General features: G+C 30.6%; 1 protein-coding gene across 1 annotated transcript; it reads right to left on the reverse strand.

Annotated features, from left to right (window-relative positions):
* kctd10 (potassium channel tetramerization domain containing 10) lies at positions 1-27,337 on the reverse strand. The gene is made up of 7 exons (XM_062966568.1): positions 27,140-27,337; positions 22,708-22,939; positions 21,092-21,261; positions 15,902-15,988; positions 11,950-12,002; positions 8,268-8,463; positions 1-6,540 (listed from the first exon to the last, which is right to left on the reverse strand). The coding sequence occupies exons 1-7, from the start codon at positions 27,320-27,322 to the stop codon at positions 6,316-6,318; spliced, it is 1,146 nt and encodes a 381-aa protein (XP_062822638.1). The 5' UTR covers positions 27,323-27,337; the 3' UTR covers positions 1-6,315.
* Positions 27,338-27,441: the final 104 nt, after the last annotated feature.

Consider the following 27,441-nt stretch of genomic DNA (forward strand, 5'->3'; position numbering starts at 1 on the left):
GTAGTTCTATTCTTAATCTTTATTTTCGAGACAACATCACAGTAATTCCGGAAATCCGGATAACGAGAAATGACATAGAATCTATATGAATTATCCCAAAGTCTCACTAAATCGGACATTATTTTTATATGAGACGGAACACAACGGGAGTAGTTCTACTCTTAATTAACGGCGGGAAATCTTCTTTATTTTCGAGACAACATCATAGTAATTCCGGAAATCCGGATAACGAGAAATAACATAAGGCATCAAACGAGGTGAAAATCTATTAATTTGCCTTGAAATGGGCTCTCGAAATCCCATATGAATCCCGATCGGATGCAAAATATAATCTGTAAATTTTATTTTACTTCTATTTATTTTTACATTCCCATACGTAGACGATATCATAGTTGCGGAAGTAACAAATCTATATGAATTATCCCAAATTTTTCGTTAAATCAGACATTATTTTTATATAAGTATGAGAAAGAACACAACGGGATTAATTCTTTTCTTAATTAACGGTGGGAAATCTTTATTTTCGAGACAACATCACAGTAATTCCAGAAATCCGGATAACGAGAAATAACATAAGGCATCAAACGAGGTGAAAAATCTATTAATTTGCCTTGAAACGGGCTCTCGAAATCCCATATGGATCCCGATGGGATGCAAAATATAATCTGTAAATTTTATTTTACTTCTATTTTTTTTTACATTCCCATACGTAGACGATATCGTAGTTGCAAGGTAACGAATCTATATGAATTATCCCAAAGTCTCGCTAAATTGGACATTATTTTTATATAAGTATGAGACGGAACACAATGGGCGTAGTTCTATTCTTAATTAACGGCGGGGAATCTTTATTTTCGAGACAACATCACAGTAATTCTGGAAATCTGGATAACGAGAAATAACATAATTAATGGCGGGAAATCTTCCTTATTTTCCCGGATATTCGAGATGACATCACAGTAATTCCGGAAATCCGGATAACGAGAAATAACATAAGGTGAAAATCTATTAATTTGCCTTGAAACGGGCTCTCGAAATCCCACATGGATCCCGATTGGATGCAAAATATAATCTGTACATTTATTTGAATATATTATGTGCATTAAAGAATCAATGGGGAAACGATCTTTCAATAGTCTCGTTAATCTATCTTGGAAATGCTAATTTATATTGGTTTATATACTTGACGACATTTACTACGTGCGTTTATGCCATTGATGTTGATGGAAAACGAGGTTTCAATAGTCTTGTTAATTGGTCAACTACAACTCCCACGCGAGTGGGATAATAAGGAGAGATTAAGGGAAAGTCTATTAACATCAAATGAGGTTATGATTTTACTAATTAAGCACCAAAACATCATGTTATACAACAAATCGACAGAAAAAGCAGTTCAATACGCGATAACATTATGAAGTAATTACTGTATTTACGAATTTAGCAGCAAACATTGAACTGGGATATCGGGCAGTGTGGGCTCAGATAATATTGTACAGAATGCCAGAACCTTCTCTTTGGCCCATTTATATAGGGGCTCTCACATACCAGAGGGTCATTGAGGTTTTATGGTTGGCCCATCCAAGACACACGCTGGTAGATTCCAACAGGTTTTATTGTACAGAATACCAGAACCTTCTCTTTGGCCCATTTATATAGGGGCTCTCCCATACCAGAGGGTCATTGAGGTTTTGTGGATTGTTAGGTTCTCTTCTCCCAGTTGTGTTGTGGGTCAGTCTTCCACCAGAAAAAGCACAAAGACACACACTGGTAGATTCCAACAGGTTTTATTGTACAGAATACCAGAACCTTCTCTGTGGCCCATTTATATAGGGGCTCTCACAGACCAGAGGGTCATTGAGGTTTTATGGATTGTTAGGTTCTCTTCTCCCAGTTGTGCTGTGGGTAAGTCTTCCAGCAGAATAAAGGCACCAAGACACACGCTGGTCGATTCCAACAGGTTTTATTGTACGGAATACCAGAACCTTCTCTTTGGCCCATTTATATAGGGGCTCTCACGACCCAGAGGTTTTATGGCTGGCCCGTTTTATGGCTGGCATCTGTTCTTTGCCAGCGCTTGCTCTGTTTCCGGAGATGTCAAAGATCGGAGATCATGACAATAACACAATATTAGTGTATATTACTATATCGTACTATACTACTATATGGCAATATTATCAGTAATACTACATGTCATAGATATAAAATACAATTACTGAATTGTATTCTTATTAGTATGACATTGTATTACATTAAAATATTATCATCAATATTACATGTGTTAATATTACAATATATTAGTTTGTTTTGGCCCGTCTCTCTAATCTGTTAAGATCGTTTCGAATTCTGCCCCACTGAGTGGTGACAAACTACACTTTGGTCCAGATCCGTCCTTTGTGGGGTCCAGTCCGTCACCATGATTCTGCGTTCAAAGTTTGGGCCGGATCCGTCCTTCTCGGTGGTCTGTTCGAGATATTTTACATCGTTTATTTAACCCATTTATTCCATTTACATTGATATTCCTACTGACAGGAGACAAAAACGAGTTGGAAACAGGAACTTTTTTCCTTTTGATTTATTTGCAGAATTTTCCGTGTAAAATACAAACTAGAGACAGAATCGAGACACGAGAGGAAAACGGCAGTACGTAGAGGATTATCAATACTGGGCGGAAGGAGAAAAAAAGAAGAAGAAAGAATTCCAAAGTAATTATGTTTTATTTTGAAAAAGTAACTTGGGGAGGGGATTGGGGCCACCGGGAAGTTACTTTTCCTCATAAAAATCGTATTTCGGGCCTCCTTGAGAAAACTCGTCGGAGTCTGCACATAATGAAATCCAATGATTTGGTCCAAAAATATAACTCAATAATAGGAGTTAGTCCAAAAAATTACTTTTTCGAGGCTCTGGGCGTCTTTTCCAACCAAAAGGGAGGGCTCGTAAAAAGATAAAATTTGTGTTGTTGCAAAGTTTTAGTTAAGAATAAGTGGTCCACTTGGCCGAAATTGATAAAGGAGTCTCTTGGAATTGGAAAACAAGTCTCTTGAAATCGAAAAACAAGTCTCTTGAAATTGAAAAAAACAAGTCTCTCGGAATTCAATATTGAGTTTCTCGAAATTTAAAGACGAGTTTCTCGGAAATCAAAAAACGAGTCTCTTGAAATTAAAAAACGAGTCTCTTGAAATTGAAAAACGAATCTCTCAAACTGGAAAAACAAGTCTCTCAAAATTGAAAAACGAGTCTCTCGAAATTGAAAAACGAGTCTCTCAAAATCGAAAAACAAGTCTCTCGAAATCGAAAAACAAATCTCTCGAAATCGAAAAACAAGTCTCTCGAAATCAAAAAACAAGTCTCTCGAAATCAAAAAACAAGTCTCTCGAAATTGGGAAAAAAAACAGTCACAAAATTCAATATTGAGTTTCTCAACATTTAAAGATGAGTTTCTCAAAATTCAAAAAACGAGTCTCTCAAAATTGAAAAAGAAATCTCTTAAAATCTCTTGAAAAACAGTCTCGAAATTCAATATTGAGTTTCTCGAATTTCAAAAACAAGTCTCTCAAAATTGAAAAATGGGGTCTCTTGAAATTCAAAAACGAGTCTTTCCAAATTTAAAAACGAGTCTCTCAAAATTGAAAAACAAGTCTCTCAAAATTCAAAACTGGGTTTCCCGAAATTTAAAGACGAGTTTCTCAAAATTGAAAAATGAGTCTCTCAAAATTAATAGACGAGTCTAAATTTAAAGTAAAATCCAAAACTGCGTCTCCCCAAATTTAAAGATGAGTCCCTCGAAATTCAAAACCGAGTCTCTCCAAATTCAAATATGAGTCTCTTGAAATTCAAAAACGAGTCTCTCAAAATTAATAGACAAGTTGAAATTTAAAGGCAAGTCTCTCGAACTTAAAAACTGAGTTTCTCAAATTTCAAAAACTAGTCTCTTGAAATTCAAAAACGAGTCTCTCAAAATTAAAAAAATGGGTCTCTCCAAATTTAAAGACGAGTCCCTCGAAATTCAAAAACGTGTCTCTCCAGATTTAAAACCGAGATTCTCCAAATTAAAAAACGAGTATTTCGAATTTCAAAATCGAGTTTCTCAAAATTTAGAAGGTCTTTTGGTAACAGGTTATATTCCTTCGGATATATTTTAATTTTTTTTTTTTGGTCCGGTAAGCGTGATTCGAAGCAACATGATACGAGTCGAGTACATTATTATTTAGCCTTTCGCAAGCCAACATATTCTATATATATTTCCCGGCTTTTTTCTTCATAATATTCTATGATATTCGTAAAAACCTCTCAACTTCAACTCAATCTAGGAATGTAACCCCCTTAATAATATTATTAATAATAATATTTTTAATGGCCCCATATTTAATGTTCCCAATATATTGATTCTTTGCCCCAAAGCACAAAATAATATTAACCTAACGAATGGGAATTAAACATTAATGGCATTCTTTCTTTTGTAGGGAAAAGCAGAAAATTTAAATTAAATATTTTGAGGATCCTAAAAAATTACAAATTTGATACAGAGAGGTTCTCATTTTTTTTTAAACCACAATATTGATTTTTAAAAATCTTTTGTATTCTTTGGTTTTCCTGTACGATAAAAATACTTTTTTTTTTTGCTGAACCGTAAAGTTGCACCGGAGGATAGTAGAGATTCCTAGAGAGGTCTCCTCTCTAAATAGACTCGAGGGCGACCTCTGCTGGACCGAGAGAGAATAGACTCAGCAAAACACGCAAGTGCGGAGGGCGGCCCGGCCGGACTGGGTCAAATAACCCGTGAATATAGATATCATAGGGATGTGCAAAACGGTAGGAATGAGTTCCGTTTTCGTTACGAAATGAGGGAAATGGATTCTGTCATCATTACCCCAAAGGGCACGACCCCGGACCCCAAAGGACGCGAACCCAGACCCCGGATAGCTCGACCCCGGACACCGAAGGCGCGTCCCCAGACCCCGGATGGCACGATCCCGGACCACGGATGGAGCATCCCTGGACCCCGGATAGCCCAACCCCAGCCCCCGGAAGCTGTGACCCCAGACGGTGCGACCCCAGAGACCGGAAGGCGCAACACCGGACCCTGGATGGAGCGTCCCGGGACCCCAGATAGCCCAACCCTGGACCCCGGAAGCCGTGACCCTGGACACCCGAAGGCGTGACCCCCGAAGGCGCGACCCCAGACCCTGGACGGCGCGACCCCGGACCGCAGAAAGTGCGACCTATTCCAGATGGAGCATCCCCGGACCCTGGATAGCCCAACCCCAGCCCCCGGAAGCTGTGACCCCGGACGGTGCGACCCCAGACCCCGGATAGCCCAACCCCGGACAGCTCAACCGTGGGCACCAGAAGGCGAGACCCCAGACCCTGGACGGTGCGACCCCTGACACCGATGGCACGTCCCCGGACACCGGAAGGCGCGACCCTGGATGGCTCAACCCTGGACACCGGAAGGCGCGACCCCGGGCCCCGGACGGCATGACCCCAGACAGCAGATGGCGCAACCCCAGAAGGCATGACCCCAGGCCCCAAAGGGTGCGACCCCGGACCCTGGATGGTGGTACCCCCAACGGCGCGGACCCCAGATGGCGTGACCCCAGACCCTGGACGGCGCAACCCCGGAAGGTGCGACCCCAGACCCCGGATAGCCCAACCCCGGACAGCTCAACCGTGGGCACCGGAAGGCGAGACCTCAGACCCTGGACGGTGCGACCCCTGACACCGATGGCATGTCCCCGGACACCGGAAGGCGCGACCCTGGATGGCTCAACCCTGGACACCGGAAGGCGCGACCCCGGGCCCCGGACGGCATGACCTGACAGCAGATGGCGCAACCCCAGAAGGCATGACCCCAGGCCCCAAAGGGTGCGACCCCGGACCCTGGATGGTGGTACCCCCAACGGCACGGACCCCAGATGGCGTGACCCCGGACCCTGGATGGTGTGACCCCCAACGGCACGGACCCCAGATGGCGTGACCCCAGACCCTGGATGGCGCAACCCCGGAAGGTGCAAACCTGGACCCTGGAAGGTGCAACCCCGGACCCCGGAAGGCGCGAGCACAAACCCCGGAAGGTGCGACCCCGGACCCCGAATTACGCGACTCCAGATTCCGAATTCTGAATCTGGATCTGACTCGGAATCCAGTTCCTACCGTTTTGCACCCCCCTAATGATTACAGAATGCGGTATTTCCGCCTAGAAAGCCCCTCCCTCCCTCCCCCCGAAAGTTCATCGACTTCATCCCGGATGCAAGTAAGGCCTGGACGGAGATCTCGCCCTGAGAAACGGACCGGACGGGGCGGCCCGCGTTTGCCCGCTCACTGGTGGTGGTGGGTGCGGTCGTCGGGGCGCTTGATGTGGATGCGGCGGACGCGCTCGATCCGCTCCCGCTCCCGCTCCTCGTCCTCGTCGAGGTGGTGCGACCGCCCCGCGGCCCCCCCGGTGGCCTCCAGGAGGGCGTTGTCGGGCCCACGACCGTCCTGCGCCTCGTACAGAAGGATGTTCAGCGTCTCCTCGTAGATCCTCGCCTCCGGGAACTCCACCTGTTATATTGCAATGGCATCATTTCTCAATGAGTCACATCAATAAAATATAAATATATATTATTTGTATTTTTAATGGTATTTCTCAACAGGTAAGAGAATAAAACTAATATAACATAAAAATAATATTATTTGTATTTTTAATGGTATTATTTCTCGAGGAGCAATATAAATAAAATATAAAATATAAATAAAAACATAAAATGTATTATTTGTATTTTTCATGGTATTTCTCAACAGGTAAGAGAATAAAACTAATATAAAATAAAAATGAAATATATTATTTCTATTTTAAATATATTTTAATATATATTTTAATATATTTCTCAACAGGTAAGAGAATAAAACTAATATAAAATAAAAATAAAATATATTATTTCTATTTTTAATGGTATTATTTCTCGAGGAGCAATATAAATAAAATATAAAATATAAATAAAAACATAAAATGTATTATTTGTATTTTTAATGGTATTTCTCAACAGATAAGAGAATAAAACTAATATAACATAAAAATAAAATATATTATTTCTATTTTAAATATATTTTTAATATATATTTTAATATATCTCTCAACAGGTAAGAGAATAAAACTAATATAAAATAAAAATAAAATATATTATTTGTATTTTTAATGGTATTTCTCAACAGGTAAGAGAACAAAACTAATATAAAATAAAAATAAAATATATCATTTATATTTTAATTGTATTTCTCAACAGGTAAGAGAATAAAACTAATATAACATAAAAATAATATTATTTGTATTTTTAATGGTATTATTTCTCGAGGAGCAATATAAATAAAATATAAAATATAAATAAAAACATAAAATATATTATTTGTATTTTTCATGGTATTTCTCAACAGGTAAAAGAATAAAACTAATATAAAATAAAAATAAAACATATTATTTATATTTTTAATGGTATTATTTCCCAACGAGTGATACAAGAAAACAAATATAATAAAATATAATTAAAATAAAAAAATATTTTTATGGTATTATTTGATTATATATAATGGAGGGTGGGGGGGGGGTTAACCTGGCATGATAGTTCACCCATAACCTAATGCATTAATAATAATATTAATAATATAAAATATAAATACAATAATACAATAAAATAATATTAATAATATTAATGATGTAAATATAAATACAATAATACAATAATAAATTAAAATAATATTAATAATATTAATAATATAAAATATAAATACAACAATACAATAATAAAATAAAATAATATTAATAATATTAGTAATATAAAATATAAATACAATAATACAATAAAATAATATTAATAATATTAATAATGTAAATATGAATACAATAATGCAATAATAAATTAAAATAATATTAATAATATTAATAATATAAAATATAAATACAACAATACAATAATAAAATTAAATAATATTAATAATATTAGTAATAAAAATATAAATACAATAATACAATAAAATAATAATAATATTAATTATGTAAATATAAATACAATAATACAATAATAAATTAAAATAATATTAATAATATTAATAATATAAAATATAAATACAATACAATAATAAAATAAAATAATATTAATAATATTAGTAATATAAAATATAAATACAATAATACAATAATAAAATAAAATAATATTAATAATATAAAATATAAACACAATAATACAATAATAAAATAAGATAAAAATATAATACATTAATATCATGACCATCACCTTGGTTTGCTTCTTCTCTGTCGCGTAAACAATGGACGTGCAGCAAACTTCGGCGATTTTGCGCCCTTGGCCGTAAAATGACCAGCAACAAATCTCGTCCCCAATGACGTCTTTGATGAAGAGGACGCGGCCGTTGAAGCGCAAGGAGAGCTTGTCGAAAAGCTCAATGTTCTTGAGCATGTTGTCGTCCGAATTGCTAAATATGAAATAAATAGAATTAAATATGAAGGCATACTGTTATGGTTGAGCCTTCGGGCTCCGGTAATGAAAGAAGGGGTCGTAAGACTCCTCGAGAGTCAGACACTCTCGAGGAGCGTGAACGGAAACGGCTCCGGGATTTGTTTGCAGAGCCGACAGATGAGGACTCATTTGAGGGTTTTTCTCAGGGTTTGGAGGAAGAGGTGGCCAGCTCGGAGGAGGATGATATGGAGTGGACTCGTGTGAGGGAGGATTTGGGTGTTGGGGAAACAGGCAGTGAAAGCATGGGAGGTGATTGGCGGGTTGCAGGATCAGACCCATGGACTGGCTGGAGGGATGGAGCGGGATCCACAGCTGGGGATGCTGTGGGGCGTAGTCAAAGGTGCTTAAGCTCTGATGAGGATGATGATGTTGGGGCGCCTGGAATTGGGATGGCAGCTGACAGCGATGATGAGCTTGAACTGGGATAAAATGGGGTTTGGGACCAATGTCTAATTGCGTTGGGCAAGGTAATCTGGACGGACGCTTGGGCTCTTGCTGGGGAATTTCCTGAAGACGGGTGTGTTTCATTACTGGATACGTAAGTTTACCAAGGACGGGGCATTGACGGCGGGGTTTTTCTCTGTGCAACTTGTGCTTAATCTCGATAGCTTGGACCTCCGTCGTCTTTTTGACGGGCAATATCTACTTTCACTGGATTGACGCTGGACTGACTGACTTCGATTCCGGATTAACCCTTCTGCTGGCTATCGGTGTGACCTTTGGATTCCTTGACGACTACGCTTGGCTTTTGATCTTCTGGACCGGATTGGGACCCTGCTGACTGCCGTTACCCTAAACCTGAATCTTGACTACAACCACGCTCTCGTTCGCTGCAGGAAGGAGTAAACAAGCCTGGTTTACTCCCCTGCTGTTCCTGAGTAGCAGAGAGGAATCTGCCGCCAGTCTTCTGTTTACATTCTAACTCCTGTTGATTCCCTTTTGTTTTGTAAAGATGTCATGATCATTGTGTTTTATTCATGACTGCTATGTTAGGGTTGACTGTTTAAGGTTATATATTTCAGCTATTCTTATACAGAAGCTGGGAGCCTCTAAGGCATGGCCAGGAAAAGGGGCGTGGCTTCACCTAGCTGGTGGAAGCCTTAGAATTCAAAAATTTAGCAGTTGGAATTTGGCAGTTGGAGTTTGTCGGTTGAGCGGAGCAGTTGGTTCTGTTCAGTGAGAAAAAAGGAGATTGTGGGAGGAAGTTGAGCAGCTAGAGAGTTTTAGCGGAGAAGGGCTAAAATTAAAGTTGCTGAGCCTTTAGTAGGAATAACTAAAGAGCTGAGGCTACATCCCTAAGTCAAGGAGGACTAGGGTTGACCAGTTAAACTCCCCAGTCCAAGTTTGATCAGGTACAGGTCAACTAAGTTCAAGAAGGACAGTATTCCTAACTGAAAGAAACAAGTCATATAAAGCTGATACCATACTAAGCTCAGTGAAACTATTGAGAAATCTTGCAACACTTACTGTACAGAAGTAACATCGTTCACCTCAAGATATAACATTCTTGCAACCATCAAGCTTTGTGCTATAAATAAACAAGTTACTGTTTCTTCAAAGGTGGTGGCAGCGACAACATCGAAAAGTGGAATACATAGAGGTAGAAGGTGAATTCTTCGCAATTTGGTGGCAGCGGTGGGATCCAAAAAGATTCCATCCCTGTCATCACACTTCTTTACAGTTTGCATTGTTTGCCAAGCTGAAGTAAGCTCTTTGATTTAATCCGGATTATACTCCTGTTTAACCCGGTTTTTCCCTTTGAACTGTTTAAGCTCAAACTGAGCTGCTTTTTGGTTATTTATCCCACTGAAGTCAAGTGTTTGCCCTGTTCTTTGTTCCTTACGGGCGTTTTTAGTTCTGTAACCTCAATAAACTGAGTTTTGTTTACTTGCTGGCGTTCTGTCTATGACACATACATAGCCCAGGATCATCATATTAATTAACCAGTATTATTAAATAGCAAATAAGTAGACATCACTAAATAAATATGTATATATTAAACATAAAATGTTAAAGAATATTACATATTATTTATTAAATATAAAATAAATAAATATATTATACATGAAGTATTAATACATCAATATAATTGATATTAAATATGAAATAAATATTAAGTAAATATAATGTTAATAAATAAAATATGTATATTATTTTATTAAATAGCAAATTTGTTAAATAAATATGTATATATTAAACATAAAATGTTAAAGAATATTATATATTATTTATTAAATATAAAAATAGACAAATATATTATACATAAAGTATTAATACATCAATATCATTGGTATTAAATATGAAATAAATATTAAGTGAATATACTGTTAATAAATAAAATATTTATATTATTTTATTAAATAGCAAATAAGTAAATTTGTTAAATAAATATTTATATATTAAACATAAAATGTTAAATAATATTATATATTATTTATTAAATATAAAAATAAATAAATATATTATACATAAAGTATTAATACATCAATACAATTGATATTAAATATGAAATATTAAGTAAATATAATGTTAATAAATAAAATATTTATATTATTTTATTAAATAGCAATTAAGTACAATTGTTAAATAAATATTTATATATTAAACATAAAATGTTAAAAAATATGATATATTATTTATTAAATATAAAAGTAAATAAATATATTATACATGGAGTATTAATACATCAATATAGCTGATATTAAATATGAAATAAATATTAAGTAAATATAATGTTAATAAATAAAATTGGCATTAATATTTTAATATACATATTAATGTATTAAAGTATTATAGCAAAAATATTAAATGAATAGTATTAAATAATATTTATTAAATGGTAAATAATAACAACCTTAAATAAATATTATTAGATACATTATGGAGACTTCTTTATAATAATAATACATTTATAAATTAATATTTACAATATTGTATATATACATTAATATAAATTTACTATATCTAAATATAATAATAACAAAAATATTTTTAAAAAGAAAAACACAGAATTATTATTTATTATATTTTTGTTATTATATTTAGATATAGTACATTTGTATTAATGTATGTATACAATATTATAAATATTAATTTATACATTTATTATTATTATAAAGAAGTCTCCATAATGTATCTAATAATATTTATTTAAGGTGGTTATCATTTACCATTTAATACATATTATTTAATACTATTCATTTAATTATTATTGTATTAAAGTTTTATTAGATTTTCAAATAAAATTTACAGTGAAAGTGTGAGAACTAATGGGTTTTTAGGAAAGGGGGTGAAGGAAATAGGCGAAAGAGGAAGAAAAATAAGGGGGAGAGGGAATAAAAGGGGGATAAGAAAGAAAAAAGAATATTTCTAGATATTTATGACAAAAACCGAAGAGGGAGAGAAAAATAAAAAAAAATAATAATTCTGTGTTTTTAATTACCTGGTGTAGGAATATTTGTTGTTGCTTCTGTTGTACAGCAATTTAACTGCTGGCTGTAAGAAAATAATATTAATAAAGAATTAGGCATTATATACACACTAGCTTAATGTGATATAATGGTGTGATTTAATATAATATGGTAATAATATAATAATATAATGTAATAATGCGATATAATAATGATGTAATTTAATACAATATGGTAATAATATAATATGGTAAAGTAATAATATAATATAATAAGGTAGTAATGTGATATAATAATGATATAATATAATATAATAGGGTAAAATAATAATGTAATCTCATATCTCATATGATATAATAAAATGTAATAATGTGATATAATGATGTAATATAATATAATATAATATGGTAAAATAATATAATAATATGATAATGATGTGATATGATATAATATGGTAATGATATATATAATGTGGTATAATAATATATATTTAGTGTAATGTAATAATGTGATATTTAATAATAATAATAATAATAATATAAAAATATAATATGGTAATTAACCAAATATAATAATAGTAATGTAATGTGATATAATATAATTATTAATCAATATAAATATAACTAGCTTGGGGACCCGGCGGTGCCCGGGTCATTTGAGAAAGGCCTTGTTTGCCTGTGTTGCAAGTGTAGCCTAGATCCAATGTCAGGTGGGTTCAGTGGGTTACATAGCCACACCCCTCAAGTTGTATATAGTGACAACTTAATCGTATATGTCGACGACTTCACTCTATATGTCGACGACTTCATCCTAAATGTAGACAAGTTCATTGCATATATTGACGACTTCCTGGTATATGTCGATGTATATGTCAATGACTTTATTGTATACTAGCTTGGAGGCCCGGCGATGCCCGGGTCATTTGAGAAAGGCCTTGTTTGCCTGTGTTGCAAGTGTAGCCCATATCCAATGTCAGGTGGGTTCAGTGGGTTACATAGCCACACCCCTCAAGTTGTATATAGTGACAACTTAATCGTATATGTCGACGACTTCACTCTATATGTCGACGACTTCATCCTAAATGTAGACAAGTTCATTGCATATATTGACGACTTCCTGGTATATGTCGATGTATATGTCAATGACTTTATTGTATACTAGCTTGGAGGCCCGGCGATGCCCGGGTCATTTGAGAAAGGCCTTGTTTGCCTGTGTTCCAAGTGTAGCCTATATCCAATGTCAGGTGGGTTCAGTGGGTGCGGGTGAGCTCCAACTGCCATATGCAAGTCCCATCGTCCAGTGTCCGTCCCCCTCCAAACAGAGCCAGTATGTAGAGTAGGTCATGAGGGCTCCATGTACCATGTTTGGTCTTGATCAGACATTTGTGTGGGTCGCGGTGCTCTCAGGAAGTGAGTGAAGGTATTGGAAGTCCCATGGTCCATCGTCCTCCAAACTGCACCTGGGTGTAGAGTGAGTCATGGTGGCTCTATGTGCCAAGTTTGGTCTTGATGAGACATTGATGGGGGTGACAGTAGTCCCAGGAAGTGAGTGAACATACTGCAAGTCCCATCATCCAAGGTCCAAGCTCTTTCAAATCTCACCAGGATGTAGAGTGGGCCATGGTGGCTCTATGTGCCAAGTTTGGTCTTGATGAGACATTGATGGGGGTGACAGTAGTCCCAGGAAGTGAGTGAACATACTGCAAGTCCCATCATCCAAGGTCCAAGCTCTTTCAAATCTCACCAAGATGTAGAGTGGGCCATGGTGGCTCTATGTGCCAAGTTTGGTCTTGATGAGACATTGATGGGGGTGACAGTAGTCCCAGGAAGTGAGTGAACATACTGCAAGTCCCATCATCCACGGTCCAAGCTCTTTCAAACCTCACCAGGATGTAGAGTGGGCCATGGTGGCTCTATGTGCCAAGTTTGGTCTTGATCAGTCATTGGTGGGGGTCACAGTAGTCCCAGGAAGTGAGTGAAGATAGTGCAAGTCCCATCATCCACGGTCCCTCTTCCCCCAAACTGCACCAGGATGTAAAGTGGGCTACCCTGCACCTGCGTGTCAAGTTGGATACAGTTTTGTCATTCATGGGCATCACAGTGGTTTGTGGGAGGTGAATTGGATGAATGTACTGCAAATCCCATAATCCTTGGTCCCTCCTCTGTTAAAGTGCTGCAGCATGTGAAGTGTGTCCTTTGGGATCTGTGTGCCTGGTTTGGTTCAGTTGTGTGATTTGCGGCAGTTGCTGTGGTCTCGAGAAGTGAGGGAAGGTACTGCAAATCCCATCATCCTTGGTCCATCCTGCCCCAATAGACATCAGGACGTCAAGGGGTCGACAGGAGTTCTGTGTGCTAAGTTTGGTCCATTTCCATCCTTGGTGGGCATTGCAGTCGTCTGTGGGAGTTCAAGTGTTTGAAAGTACTGCAAATCCCATCATCCGTGGTCCATCCTCCCCCAAATGGCAGCAGGTCATCAAGTGCATCGTGGGGATGAAGTGGGCCAAGTTTGGTGCAGATCCGTCATTCCTGTTGGTCTCAGTGGCCTGGGATAGTGGCGGCCAATCAAAACGCGAGCACATATTCCGCCAGGCCAATCAAAACGCTGATACATACTCCGATTTCACTTTTATATATACACACTAGCTGTGCCCGGCCACGCGTTGGTATTGGTTAAAAATTGTTGTGTCATTTTTATTTGACGTTATTTGCATTTTTTTAATTAATTTTATTGTAAGTTATATTTTTATTTATTATATTTTATTATTTTCTTGTATCATTTTTAGTTATTTTCTGTTATTATAGTATTTTATTGTATTAATTTTTTAGTGTTTTTTATCATTTATTATTGGGTTGCTAGGAGACCAAGTGGGCAGAGCTTAGAGCCTTCTAAATGGCAGCAATTGGATAAAAGCAATTATTCCTCTCTCTCAAATTAGGACTTTATTTTTCTTTTCTTTCTGTTGTATCAACCTAGAGGCATGGATGATGGGTTGTGTTGTCAAATTTCGAGGTTGGGGGGCCTGTAGTTTTGTTGTTTTGTGGGTCGCCGTGATGCCATCACTCTTTTATATATATAGACTAGCTGTGCCCGGCCACGCGTTGCTGTGGCCAATTGGAATTGCAGTGAATAGCCTTGCTGCTTCAAAGCCTGGCTGTTTTCTACTAGGGATGTGTAGTTTGTTTATTTATTATATTTATATAATAAATAAACAATATATATTTATTATTATTATATATATTTTTTATATATATATATATATATATATATATATATATATGTGTATATGTATATATATATATAATATTTATTTATATATTAATTATTATTTATTATATTTTATTATTTTCTTGTATTATTTTTAGTTATTTTCTGTTATAGTATTTTATTGTATTAATTTTTTAGTGTTTTTTAGTGTTTTTATTATTTTTATTGGGTTGCTAGGAGACCAAGTTGGGAGGAGCTTAGCCTTCTAACTGGCAGCAACTGGATAAAAGCAATTATTCCTCTCCCTCTAATTAGGACTTTATTTTTCTTTTCTTTTTGTTGTCTCAACCTAGAGGCATGGATGATGGGTTGTGTTGTCAAATTTCGAGGTTGGGGGGCCTGTAGTTTTGTTGTTTTGTGCGTTGCCGTGATGCCATCACTCTTTTATATATATAGATATAGATATAACCACATATAAATAAAAATGTAATGTCTGTCCGTGAGGGACCTCAAATCTCCCAAAATACTCCACCGATTGCTATGAAATTTGGACACAACGTAGCATTCGAACTGCCGAGTGTTTCAAGCCTATTCTCACAAACCTGACACACCTGAGAAAGGTAAAATTATACCTCTAATCAACAGCCAATCCGTCCCCTCCTTCCTTAGCAACCATCCTAACAGACAGCTCCTCCCCTTAGAAACGGCTATAGTATTTTTCCTTGTACCAGACTGGGCCGGGTCCAACTAGTATGTAAATAAATCAAAATATTTCCTTACCTTATTTGAGGTGGCAATGAGTTTCTGCTCCTCCTTGGAAGAGGTGATGATGGGCACCTTGCAGAACGGTTCGTAGACATCTTTGTTCTATAAATATATATATATATATATATATATATATATATATATATATATAAACAGAATATATTTTAAAGACAATAATAGCAATAATACTATAACTTGAGTATCATAATAATATCAGCATAATTTTAGTACAATAAGACATTATACTGAAAATCAATGATATAGTTTTAGTATAATAATACTTTAAGTTTCATAATAATATCAGCATAATTTTAGTACAATAATACATTTTAGTGATAGCTAATAATAGTTCTAGTATAATGATAATAATTTTAGTATATTAATAACACTATAATTTTAGTACAATAATAAATTTAGTAATAACAAATAATATAGTTTTAGTATAATAATACTGTTAGTATAATAATAACTATAATTTTAGTACAATAATAAATTTAGTAATAACAAATAATATAGTTTTAGTATAATAATACTGTTAGTATAATAATAACTATAATTTTAGTACAATAATAAATTTAGTAATAACAAATAATATAGTTTTAGTATAATAATACTGTTAGTATAATAATAACTATAATTTTAGTACAATAATAAATTTAGTAATAACAAATAATATAGTTTTAGTATAATAATACTGTTAGTATAATAATAACTATAATTTTAGTACAATAAGACATTGTAGTGATAATTAATAATATAGTTTTAGTATAATAATAATAATTTTAGTAGAATAATAACACTATCATTTTAGTACAATAAGACATTATACTGATAATCAATGATATAGTTTTAGTATAATAATACTTTAAATTTCATAATAATATCAGCATAATTTTAGTACAATAATACATTTTAGTGATAGCTAATAATAGTTCTAGTATAATGATAATAATTTTAGTATATTAATAACACTATAATTTTAGTACAATAAGACATTATACTGATAATCAATGATATAGTTTTAGTATAATAATACTTTAAGTTTCATAATAATATCAGCATAATTTTAGTACAATAATACATTTTAGTGATAGCTAATAATAGTTCTAGTATAATGATAATAATTTTAGTATATTAACAACACTATAATTTTAGTACAATAATAAATTTAGTAATAACGAATAAGATAGTTTTAGTATAATAATACTGTTAGTATAATAATAACTATAATTTTAGTACAATAAGACATTGTAGTGATAATTAATAATATAGTTTTAGTATAATAATAATAATAATAATTTTAGTAGAATAATAACACTATAATTTCAGTACAATAAGACATTTCAGTGGTAATTAATAATACAGTTCTAGTATAATGATAATAATAATTTTAGTATAATAATAATAACGCTATAATTTTAGTACACTACTATATTAATAACACTATAATTTTAGTACAATAATAAATTTAGTAATAACGAATAAGATAGTTTTAGTATAATAATACTGTTAGTATAACAATAACTATAATTTTAGTACAATAAGACATTGTAGTGATAATTAATAATATAGTTTTAGTATAATAATAATAATAATAATAATTTTAGTAGAATAATAACACTATAATTTTAGTACAAGAAGACATTTCAGTGGTAATTAATAATACAGTTCTAGTATAATGATAATAATAATTTTAGTATAATAATAATAACGCTAGAATTTTAGTACACTATTACATGATAATGATAGTTGATGATGATGATAATAATTTTAGTATAATAATAATATCACTATAATTTTAGTACAATAATAAATGTAGTGATAATGAATTGTATAGTTTTAGTATAACGGTAATAATAATTTTAGTATAATAATAATATCACTATAATTTTAGTACAATAATAAATGTAGTGATAATGAATTGCATAGTTTTAGTATAACGGTAATAATAATTTTAGTATAATAATAATATCACTATAATTTTAGTACAATAATAAATGTAGTGATAATGAATTGTATAGTTTTAGTATAACGGTAATAATAATTTTAGTATAATAATAATATCACTATAATTTTAGTACAATAATAAATGTAGTGATAATGAATTGTATAGTTTTAGTATAACGGTAATAATAATTTTAGTATAATAATAATATCACTATAATTTTAGTACAATAATAAATGTAGTGATAATGAATTGTATAGTTTTAGTATAACGGTAATAATAATTTTAGTATAATAATAATATCACTATAATTTTAGTACAATAATAAATGTAGTGATAATGAATTGCATAGTTTTAGTATAACGGTAATAATAATTTTAGTATAATAATAATATCACTATAATTTTAGTACAATAATAAATGTAGTGATAATGAATTGTATAGTTTTAGTATAACGGTAATAATAATTTTAGTATAATAATAATATCACTATAATTTTAGTACAATAATAAATGTAGTGATAATGAATTGTATAGTTTTAGTATAACGGTAATAATAATTTTAGTATAATAATAATATCACTATAATTTTAGTACAATAATAAATGTAGTGATAATGAATTGTATAGTTTTAGTATAACGGTAATAATAATTTTAGTATAATAATAATATCACTATAATTTTAGTACAATAATAAATGTAGTGATAATGAATTGTATAGTTTTAGTATAACGGTAATAATAATTTTAGTATAATAATAATATCACTATAATTTTAGTACAATAATAAATGTAGTGATAATGAATTGCATAGTTTTAGTATAACGGTAATAATAATTTTAGTATAATAATAATATCACTATAATTTTAGTACAATAATAAATGTAGTGATAATGAATTGTATAGTTTTAGTATAACGGTAATAATAATTTTAGTATAATAATAATATCACTATAATTTTAGTACAATAATAAATGTAGTGATAATGAATTGTATAGTTTTAGTATAACGGTAATAGTAATTTTAGTATAATAATAATATCACTATAATTTTAGTACAATAATAAATGTAGTGATAATGAATTGTATAGTTTTAGTATAATGGTAATAATAATTTTAGTATAATAATAATATCACTATAATTTTAGTACAATAATAAATGTAGTGATAATGAATTGCATAGTTTTAGCATAACGGTAATAATAATTTTAGTATAATAATAATATCACTATAATTTTAGTACAATAATAAATGTAGTGATAATGAATTGTATAGTTTTAGTATAACGGTAATAGTAATTTTAGTATAATAATAATATCACTATAATTTTAGTACAATAATAAATGTAGTGATAATGAATTGTATAGTTTTAGTATAACGGTAATAGTAATTTTAGTATAATAATAATATCACTATAATTTTAGTACAATAATAAATGTAGTGATAATGAATTGTATAGTTTTAGTATAACGGTAATAGTAATTTTAGTATAATAATAATAATATCACTATAATTTTAGTACAATAATAAATGTAGTGATAATGAATTGTATAGTTTTAGTATAACGGTAATAGTAATTTTAGTATAATAATAATATCACTATAATTTTAGTACAATAATAAATGTAGTGATAATGAATTGTATAGTTTTAGTATAACGGTAATAGTAATTTTAGTATAATAATAATATCACTATAATTTTAGTACAATAATAAATGTAGTGATAATGAATTGTATAGTTTTAGTATAACGGTAATAGTAATTTTAGTATAATAATAATAATATCACTATAATTTTAGTACAATAATAAATGTAGTGATAATGAATTGTATAGTTTTAGTATAACGGTAATAGTAATTTTAGTATAATAATAATATCACTATAATTTTAGTACAATAATAAATGTAGTGATAATGAATTGTATAGTTTTAGTATAACGGTAATAATAATTTTAGTATAATAATAATAATATCACTATAATTTTAGTACAATAATAAATGTAGTGATAATGAATTGCATAGTTTTAGTATAACGGTAATAATAATTTTAGTATAATAATAATATCACTATAATTTTAGTACAATAATAAATGTAGTGATAATGAATTGTATAGTTTTAGTATAACGGTAATAGTAATTTTAGTATAATAATAATAATATCACTATAATTTTAGTACAATAATAAATGTAGTGATAATGAATTGTATAGTTTTAGTATAATGGTAATAATAATTTTAGTATAATAATAATATCACTATAATTTTAGTACAATAATAAATGTAGTGATAATGAATTGCATAGTTTTAGCATAACGGTAATAATAATTTTAGTATAATAATAATATCACTATAATTTTAGTACAATAATAAATGTAGTGATAATGAATTGTATAGTTTTAGTATAACGGTAATAGTAATTTTAGTATAATAATAATATCACTATAATTTTAGTACAATAATAAATGTAGTGATAATGAATTGTATAGTTTTAGTATAACGGTAATAGTAATTTTAGTATAATAATAATATCACTATAATTTTAGTACAATAATAAATGTAGTGATAATGAATTGTATAGTTTTAGTATAACGGTAATAGTAATTTTAGTATAATAATAATAATATCACTATAATTTTAGTACAATAATAAATGTAGTGATAATGAATTGTATAGTTTTAGTATAACGGTAATAGTAATTTTAGTATAATAATAATATCACTATAATTTTAGTACAATAATAAATGTAGTGATAATGAATTGTATAGTTTTAGTATAACGGTAATAGTAATTTTAGTATAATAATAATATCACTATAATTTTAGTACAATAATAAATGTAGTGATAATGAATTGTATAGTTTTAGTATAACGGTAATAGTAATTTTAGTATAATAATAATAATATCACTATAATTTTAGTACAATAATAAATGTAGTGATAATGAATTGTATAGTTTTAGTATAACGGTAATAGTAATTTTAGTATAATAATAATATCACTATAATTTTAGTACAATAATAAATGTAGTGATAATGAATTGTATAGTTTTAGTATAACGGTAATAATAATTTTAGTATAATAATAATATCACTATAATTTTAGTACAATAATAAATGTAGTCATAATGAATTGTATAGTTTTAGTATAACGGTAATAATAATTTTAGTATAATAATAATAATAATAATAATAATAACAACACTATACTGTTAGTACAATATTACATTTCAATGATAGTTGATGATGATAATAATGGTGGTGGGTGTACCTGGAGTGCGGCCTGGCACTCGTCGACCAGGCCTTGGACCAGGTAGTACTTGGCCTCGGCCAGGAGCTCCTCAATGTCCCTCCGGCTGTCCGGAAGGGGGACCGCCCCGTCCCGGAGGTAGTTCAGGATCGTCCCAAAGTGCTTCCCACAACGGTCAATCAGGATCCAGCCTGGGACAGGAAAATAATAATAATATATAAGGTGGGAATATAAAAATATCAATAATAATAATAAAGAAGGTAGGAACATAATAATATCAATAATAATATAATAATAGGAGGGAATGTAATAATAATATAATAACAGAAATAATAATAATAGAATAGGTGAGAATATAATAATAATAGAATAATAATAGAATAGGTGGGAATATAATAATAATAGTAACAATAATAATTGGTGGGGATATAATAATAATAGTAGAATAGGCGGGAATATAATAATAATAGTAATAATAGGTGGGAATATAATAATAACAGAATAATAATAGAATAGGTGGGAATATAATAATAATAATAATAGTAATAATAATAATAGACTAGGTGGGAATATAATAGTAACAAAAATAATAATATAATAGGTGGGAATATAATAGTAATAGTAATAATAATAGTAGAATAGGTGGGAATATAATAATAATAACAATAACAATAATAATAAAATAGGTGGGAATATAATAGGTTGTAATATAATAATAATATAATCATAATAGAATAGGTGGGAATATAATAATATAATAACTGAAATAACAATAATAGGTGAGAATATAATAATAATAGTAATAATAGAATAGGTGGGAATATAATAATAATAACAATAATAATAGAATAGGTGGGAATATAATAGGTTGTAATATAATAATAATATAATCATAATAGAATAGGTGGGAATATAATAATATAATAATTGAAATAACAATAATAGGTGAGAATATAATAATAGAATAGGTGGGAATATAATAGTAACAAAAATAATAGAATAGGTGGGAATATAATAATAATAACAATACTAGAATAGGTGGGAATATAATAATAACAGTAACAATAATAAAATAGGTGGGGATATAATAATATAATAATTGAAATAACAAGAATAGGTGGGAATATAATAATAATTAAAGGTGGGAATAAGGATAATTAAATAATATAATAATAGGTAGGAATATTATAATAATTATATCATAATACAGTAATAATAGAACAGGAATATAATAATAATACTAATAATAAAAGATGGGAACATAATAATCATTGTATTAATAATAGAATATGAGGGATAATAATAATATGTACGCTGGAACGCAATCGACAGACCCCATCTTTTGAACTGAACACGCCTATCTGTGTTTTATGAATACTGATGTAAGTTAATAATAATTTTTTAAAACTGATTTATGTTGTACTGTATAATTTTTATATACGTGTTTTTTGTAAGCTGCCCTGAGTCCCCTGTTGGGTGAGAAGGGCGAGATATAAATGTTGTAATAAACAAATAAATAATAATAGAGGTGGGAATATAATAGTATAATAATATTAATAATAATAATATCCCAAAATAATAGTAATATACAATAATAATAACACGAACGGGGGGGGGGGGGCGGCCGAGGCGCTTACCTTCGCTGTCGGTGAGGACCTCCATGCGCCCGCTGAACATGGCCTTGAGCATGGTGTCCTGCTTGGTGAGGGTCTGGGTGGTGGTGTACGACAAGGCCCCCCCCACGTTCAGCTTCACGTACCGGCACGCCGGGGGAGGGGCCTTCGAGCAGGGCGGGGCCGAGGAGGAGGAGGAGGGGGGCAGCATCCGGGTCACGGCCCCCGGGAGCACCGCCTCCCCGGACATCGCTTCCTGCGGAACAGAAAGAGCTCAATATCACAATATTATTATTTTGTACTATACCACTAGACTGCAATATTATTAATTATAGTACACATAATATACAATGTATATTGAATATTACATTGTATTGTTAGTATTATATTGTATTACATTTTAATCAATATTATATGTACATACAATATATTATATGATTAGCATAGCACAACATCAGCATTATATATCACTATATTGTACTATACCACTATACGGCAATATTATTAGCAATAGTACACATAATATACAATGTATATTGAATATTACATTGTATTGTTAGTATTATATTGTATTACATTTTAATCAATATTATATGTACATACAATATATTATATGATTAGCATAGCACAACATCAGCATTATATATCACTATATTGTACTATACCACTATACGGCAATATTATTAGCAATAGTACACATAATATACAATGTATATTGAATATTACATTGTATTGTTAGTATTATATTGTATTACATTTTAATCAATATTATATGTACATACAATATATTATATGATTAGCATCGCACAACATCAGCATTATATATTACTATATTGTACTAGACCACTATACGGCAATATTATTAGCAATAGTACACATAATATACAATGTATATGGAATATTACATTGTATTATTCATATTATATTGTATTACATTTTTATCAATATTCTATGTACATACAATATATTATATGATTAGCATAGCACAACATCAGCATTATATATCACTATATTGTACTATACCACTATACGGCAATATTATTAGCAATAGTACACATAATATACAATGTATATGGAATATTACATTGTATTATTCATATTATATTGTATTACATTTTTATCAATATTCTATGTACATACAATATATTATATGATTAGCATCGCACAACATCAGCATTATATATCACTATATTGTACTATACCACTATACTGCAATATTATTAGCAATAGTACACATAATATACAATGTATATGGAATATTACATTGTATTATTCATATTATATTGTATTACATTTTTATCAATATTCTATGTACATACAATATATTATATGATTAGCATCGCACAATATCAGCATTATATATCACTATATTGTACTATACCACTATACTGCAATATTATTAGCAATAGTACACATAATATACAATGTATATGGAATATTACATTGTATTGTTAGTATTATATTGCATTACATTTTAATCAATATTATATGTACATACAATATATTATATGATTAGCATAGCACAACATCAGCATTATATATCACTATATTGTACTATACCACTATACGGCAATATTATTAGCAATAGTACACATAATATACAATGTATATTGAATATTACATTGTATTGTTAGTATTATATTGTATTACATTTTAATCAATATTATATGTACATACAATATATTATATGATTAGCATAGCACAACATCAGCATTATATATCACTATATTGTACTAGACCACTATACTGCAATATTATTAGCAATAGTACACATAATATACAATGTATAAGGAATATTACATTGTATTATTCATATTATATAGTATTACATTTTTATCAATATTCTATGTACATACAATATATTATATGATTAGCATCGCACAATATCAGCATTATATATCACTATATTGTACTATACCACTATACTGCAATATTATTAGCAATAGTACACATAATATACAATGTATATGGAATATTACATTGTATTGTTAGTATTATATTGCATTACATTTTAATCAATATTATATGTACATACAATATATTATATGATTAGCATCGCACAACATCAGCATTATATATCACTATATTGTACTATACCACTAGACTGTAATATTATTAGTAACCGTATAATATAATATAATATATTATAATATAATATAATATAGAATATTATATTATAATATAATATATTATAATATAATATAATATATATATTATAATATAATATAATATATATAACCGTATAATATAATATAATATAATATACATACTATATATTATATTAATAGCATAGCACAATATCAGCATTATATATTACTATATTGTACTATACCACTAGATTGTAATATTATAGTAAAATTACATATAATATACAATATATGGTATATGTACATACAATATATTAAATGATTAGCATCGCACAACATCAGCATTATATATTACTATATTGTACTATACCACTAGACTGCAATATTATTAGCAATAGTACACATAATATACAATGTATATGGAATATTACATTATATTATTAGTATTATATTGTATTACATTTTAATCAATATTATATGTACATACAATATATTATATGATTAGCATAGCACAATATCAGCATTATATATTACTATATTGTACTATACCACTATAATGCAATATTATTAGCAATAGTACACATAATATACAATGTATATGGAATATTACATTGTATTATTAGTATTATATTGCATTACATTTTTATCAATATTCTATGTACATACAATATATTATATGATTAGCATCGCACAACATCAGCATTATATATCACTATATTGTACTATACCACTAGACTGTAATATTATTAGTAACCGTATAATATAATATAATATATTATAATATAATATAATATAGAATATTATATTATAATATAATATATTATAATATAATATAATATATATATTATAATATAATATAATATATATAACCGTATAATATAATATAATATAATATACATACTATATATTATATTAATAGCATAGCACAATATCAGCATTATATATTACTATATTGTACTATACCACTAGATTGTAATATTATAGTAAAATTACATATAATATACAATATATGGTATATGTACATACAATATATTAAATGATTAGCATCGCACAACATCAGCATTATATATTACTATATTGTACTATACCACTAGACTGCAATATTATTAGCAATAGTACACATAATATACAATGTATATGGAATATTACATTATATTATTAGTATTATATTGTATTACATTTTAATCAATATTATATGTACATACAATATATTATATGATTAGCATAGCACAATATCAGCATTATATATTACTATATTGTACTATACCACTATAATGCAATATTATTAGCAATAGTACACATAATATACAATGTATATGGAATATTACATTGTATTATTAGTATTATATTGCATTACATTTTTATCAATATTCTATGTACATACAATATATTATATGATTAGCATCGCACAACATCAGCATTATATATGACTATATTGTAATATACCACTAGACTGCAATATTATTAGCAATAGTACACATAATATACAATGTATATTGAATACTACCTTGTATTATATTATATTATGTTTTTATCAATACTATATGTACATACAATATATTATATGATTAGCATAGCACAATATCAGCATTATATATTACTATATTGTAATATACCACTATACTGCAATATTATTAGCAATAGTACATATAATATACAATTTATATTGAATATTACATTGTATTATTAGTATTATATTGCATTACATTTTTATCAATATTATATGTACATACAATATATTATATTATTAGGATAGCACAATATCAGCATTATATATTACTATATAGTAATAGTTCATGTAATATATAATATATATTTAATATTATTATATTGTACTATATATGCATAAATATATGCATTGTATATTATTACATTGTATCATTGTATATTATTATTATCATTATATCAATAATATATATGATATAAGGCTAATAATATAATATTAAATATATGTTTTGTATATTATTACATTGTATTATTGTTATTAGTATTATATTGTGCTACATTATAATATTATTTTGAATATTATATGTATACAAATATTATATTATTATATATTATTGTTTATTTTGTGTATATAGGATCTAGGTGAGGCCTGGGCCAACTTGGGCCTACCTCCGGGTGTTTTGGACTACAACTCCCACAATTCCTAACAGCCTACCGGCTGTTAGGAATTGTGGGAGTTGTAGTCCAAAACACCCGGAGGTAGGCCCAAGTTGGCCCAGGCCTCACCTAGATCTATTTGCCGGGCCACTCCCTCCATAAACAGGCTTCCCTTCAGAAATAATAATAATTAATAGTAATTAATAATATTAATAATAATATTAAGGCCTTTTGAGGCCTAGTTCCCCCACTTCCGGTCTGCTCACCATCAAAAAGGCAGCCGCCACCGCTTCCTGCTTCTCTGAGGAGAGGCTGAGAGGACGTGTGACGCAAGCGCGCAAAAGGGGGCGGGGCCTTCCCGAAACAGTGGACTCTAAAAGGAGAGCGAGGAAATGGAGGCGTGGCCTTCCCTCAGCCACGCCCCTTCCAGCGCAAGTCAATAGAAGCATGAAAAGGGTAAGGACAGGGGGCGTGGCTTATTCTTAGCCGCGCCCCTTCGAGGGTGTGTCATTGTGGAACGTTTGAGGGGGAAAGGGGGCGTGGTCTGTTATTAGTCACGCCCCCTTCC

Source organism: Anolis carolinensis, unplaced genomic scaffold (assembly GCF_035594765.1).
Source record: "Anolis carolinensis isolate JA03-04 unplaced genomic scaffold, rAnoCar3.1.pri scaffold_24, whole genome shotgun sequence".
Classification (NCBI taxonomy): Eukaryota; Metazoa; Chordata; class Lepidosauria; order Squamata; family Dactyloidae; genus Anolis; species Anolis carolinensis.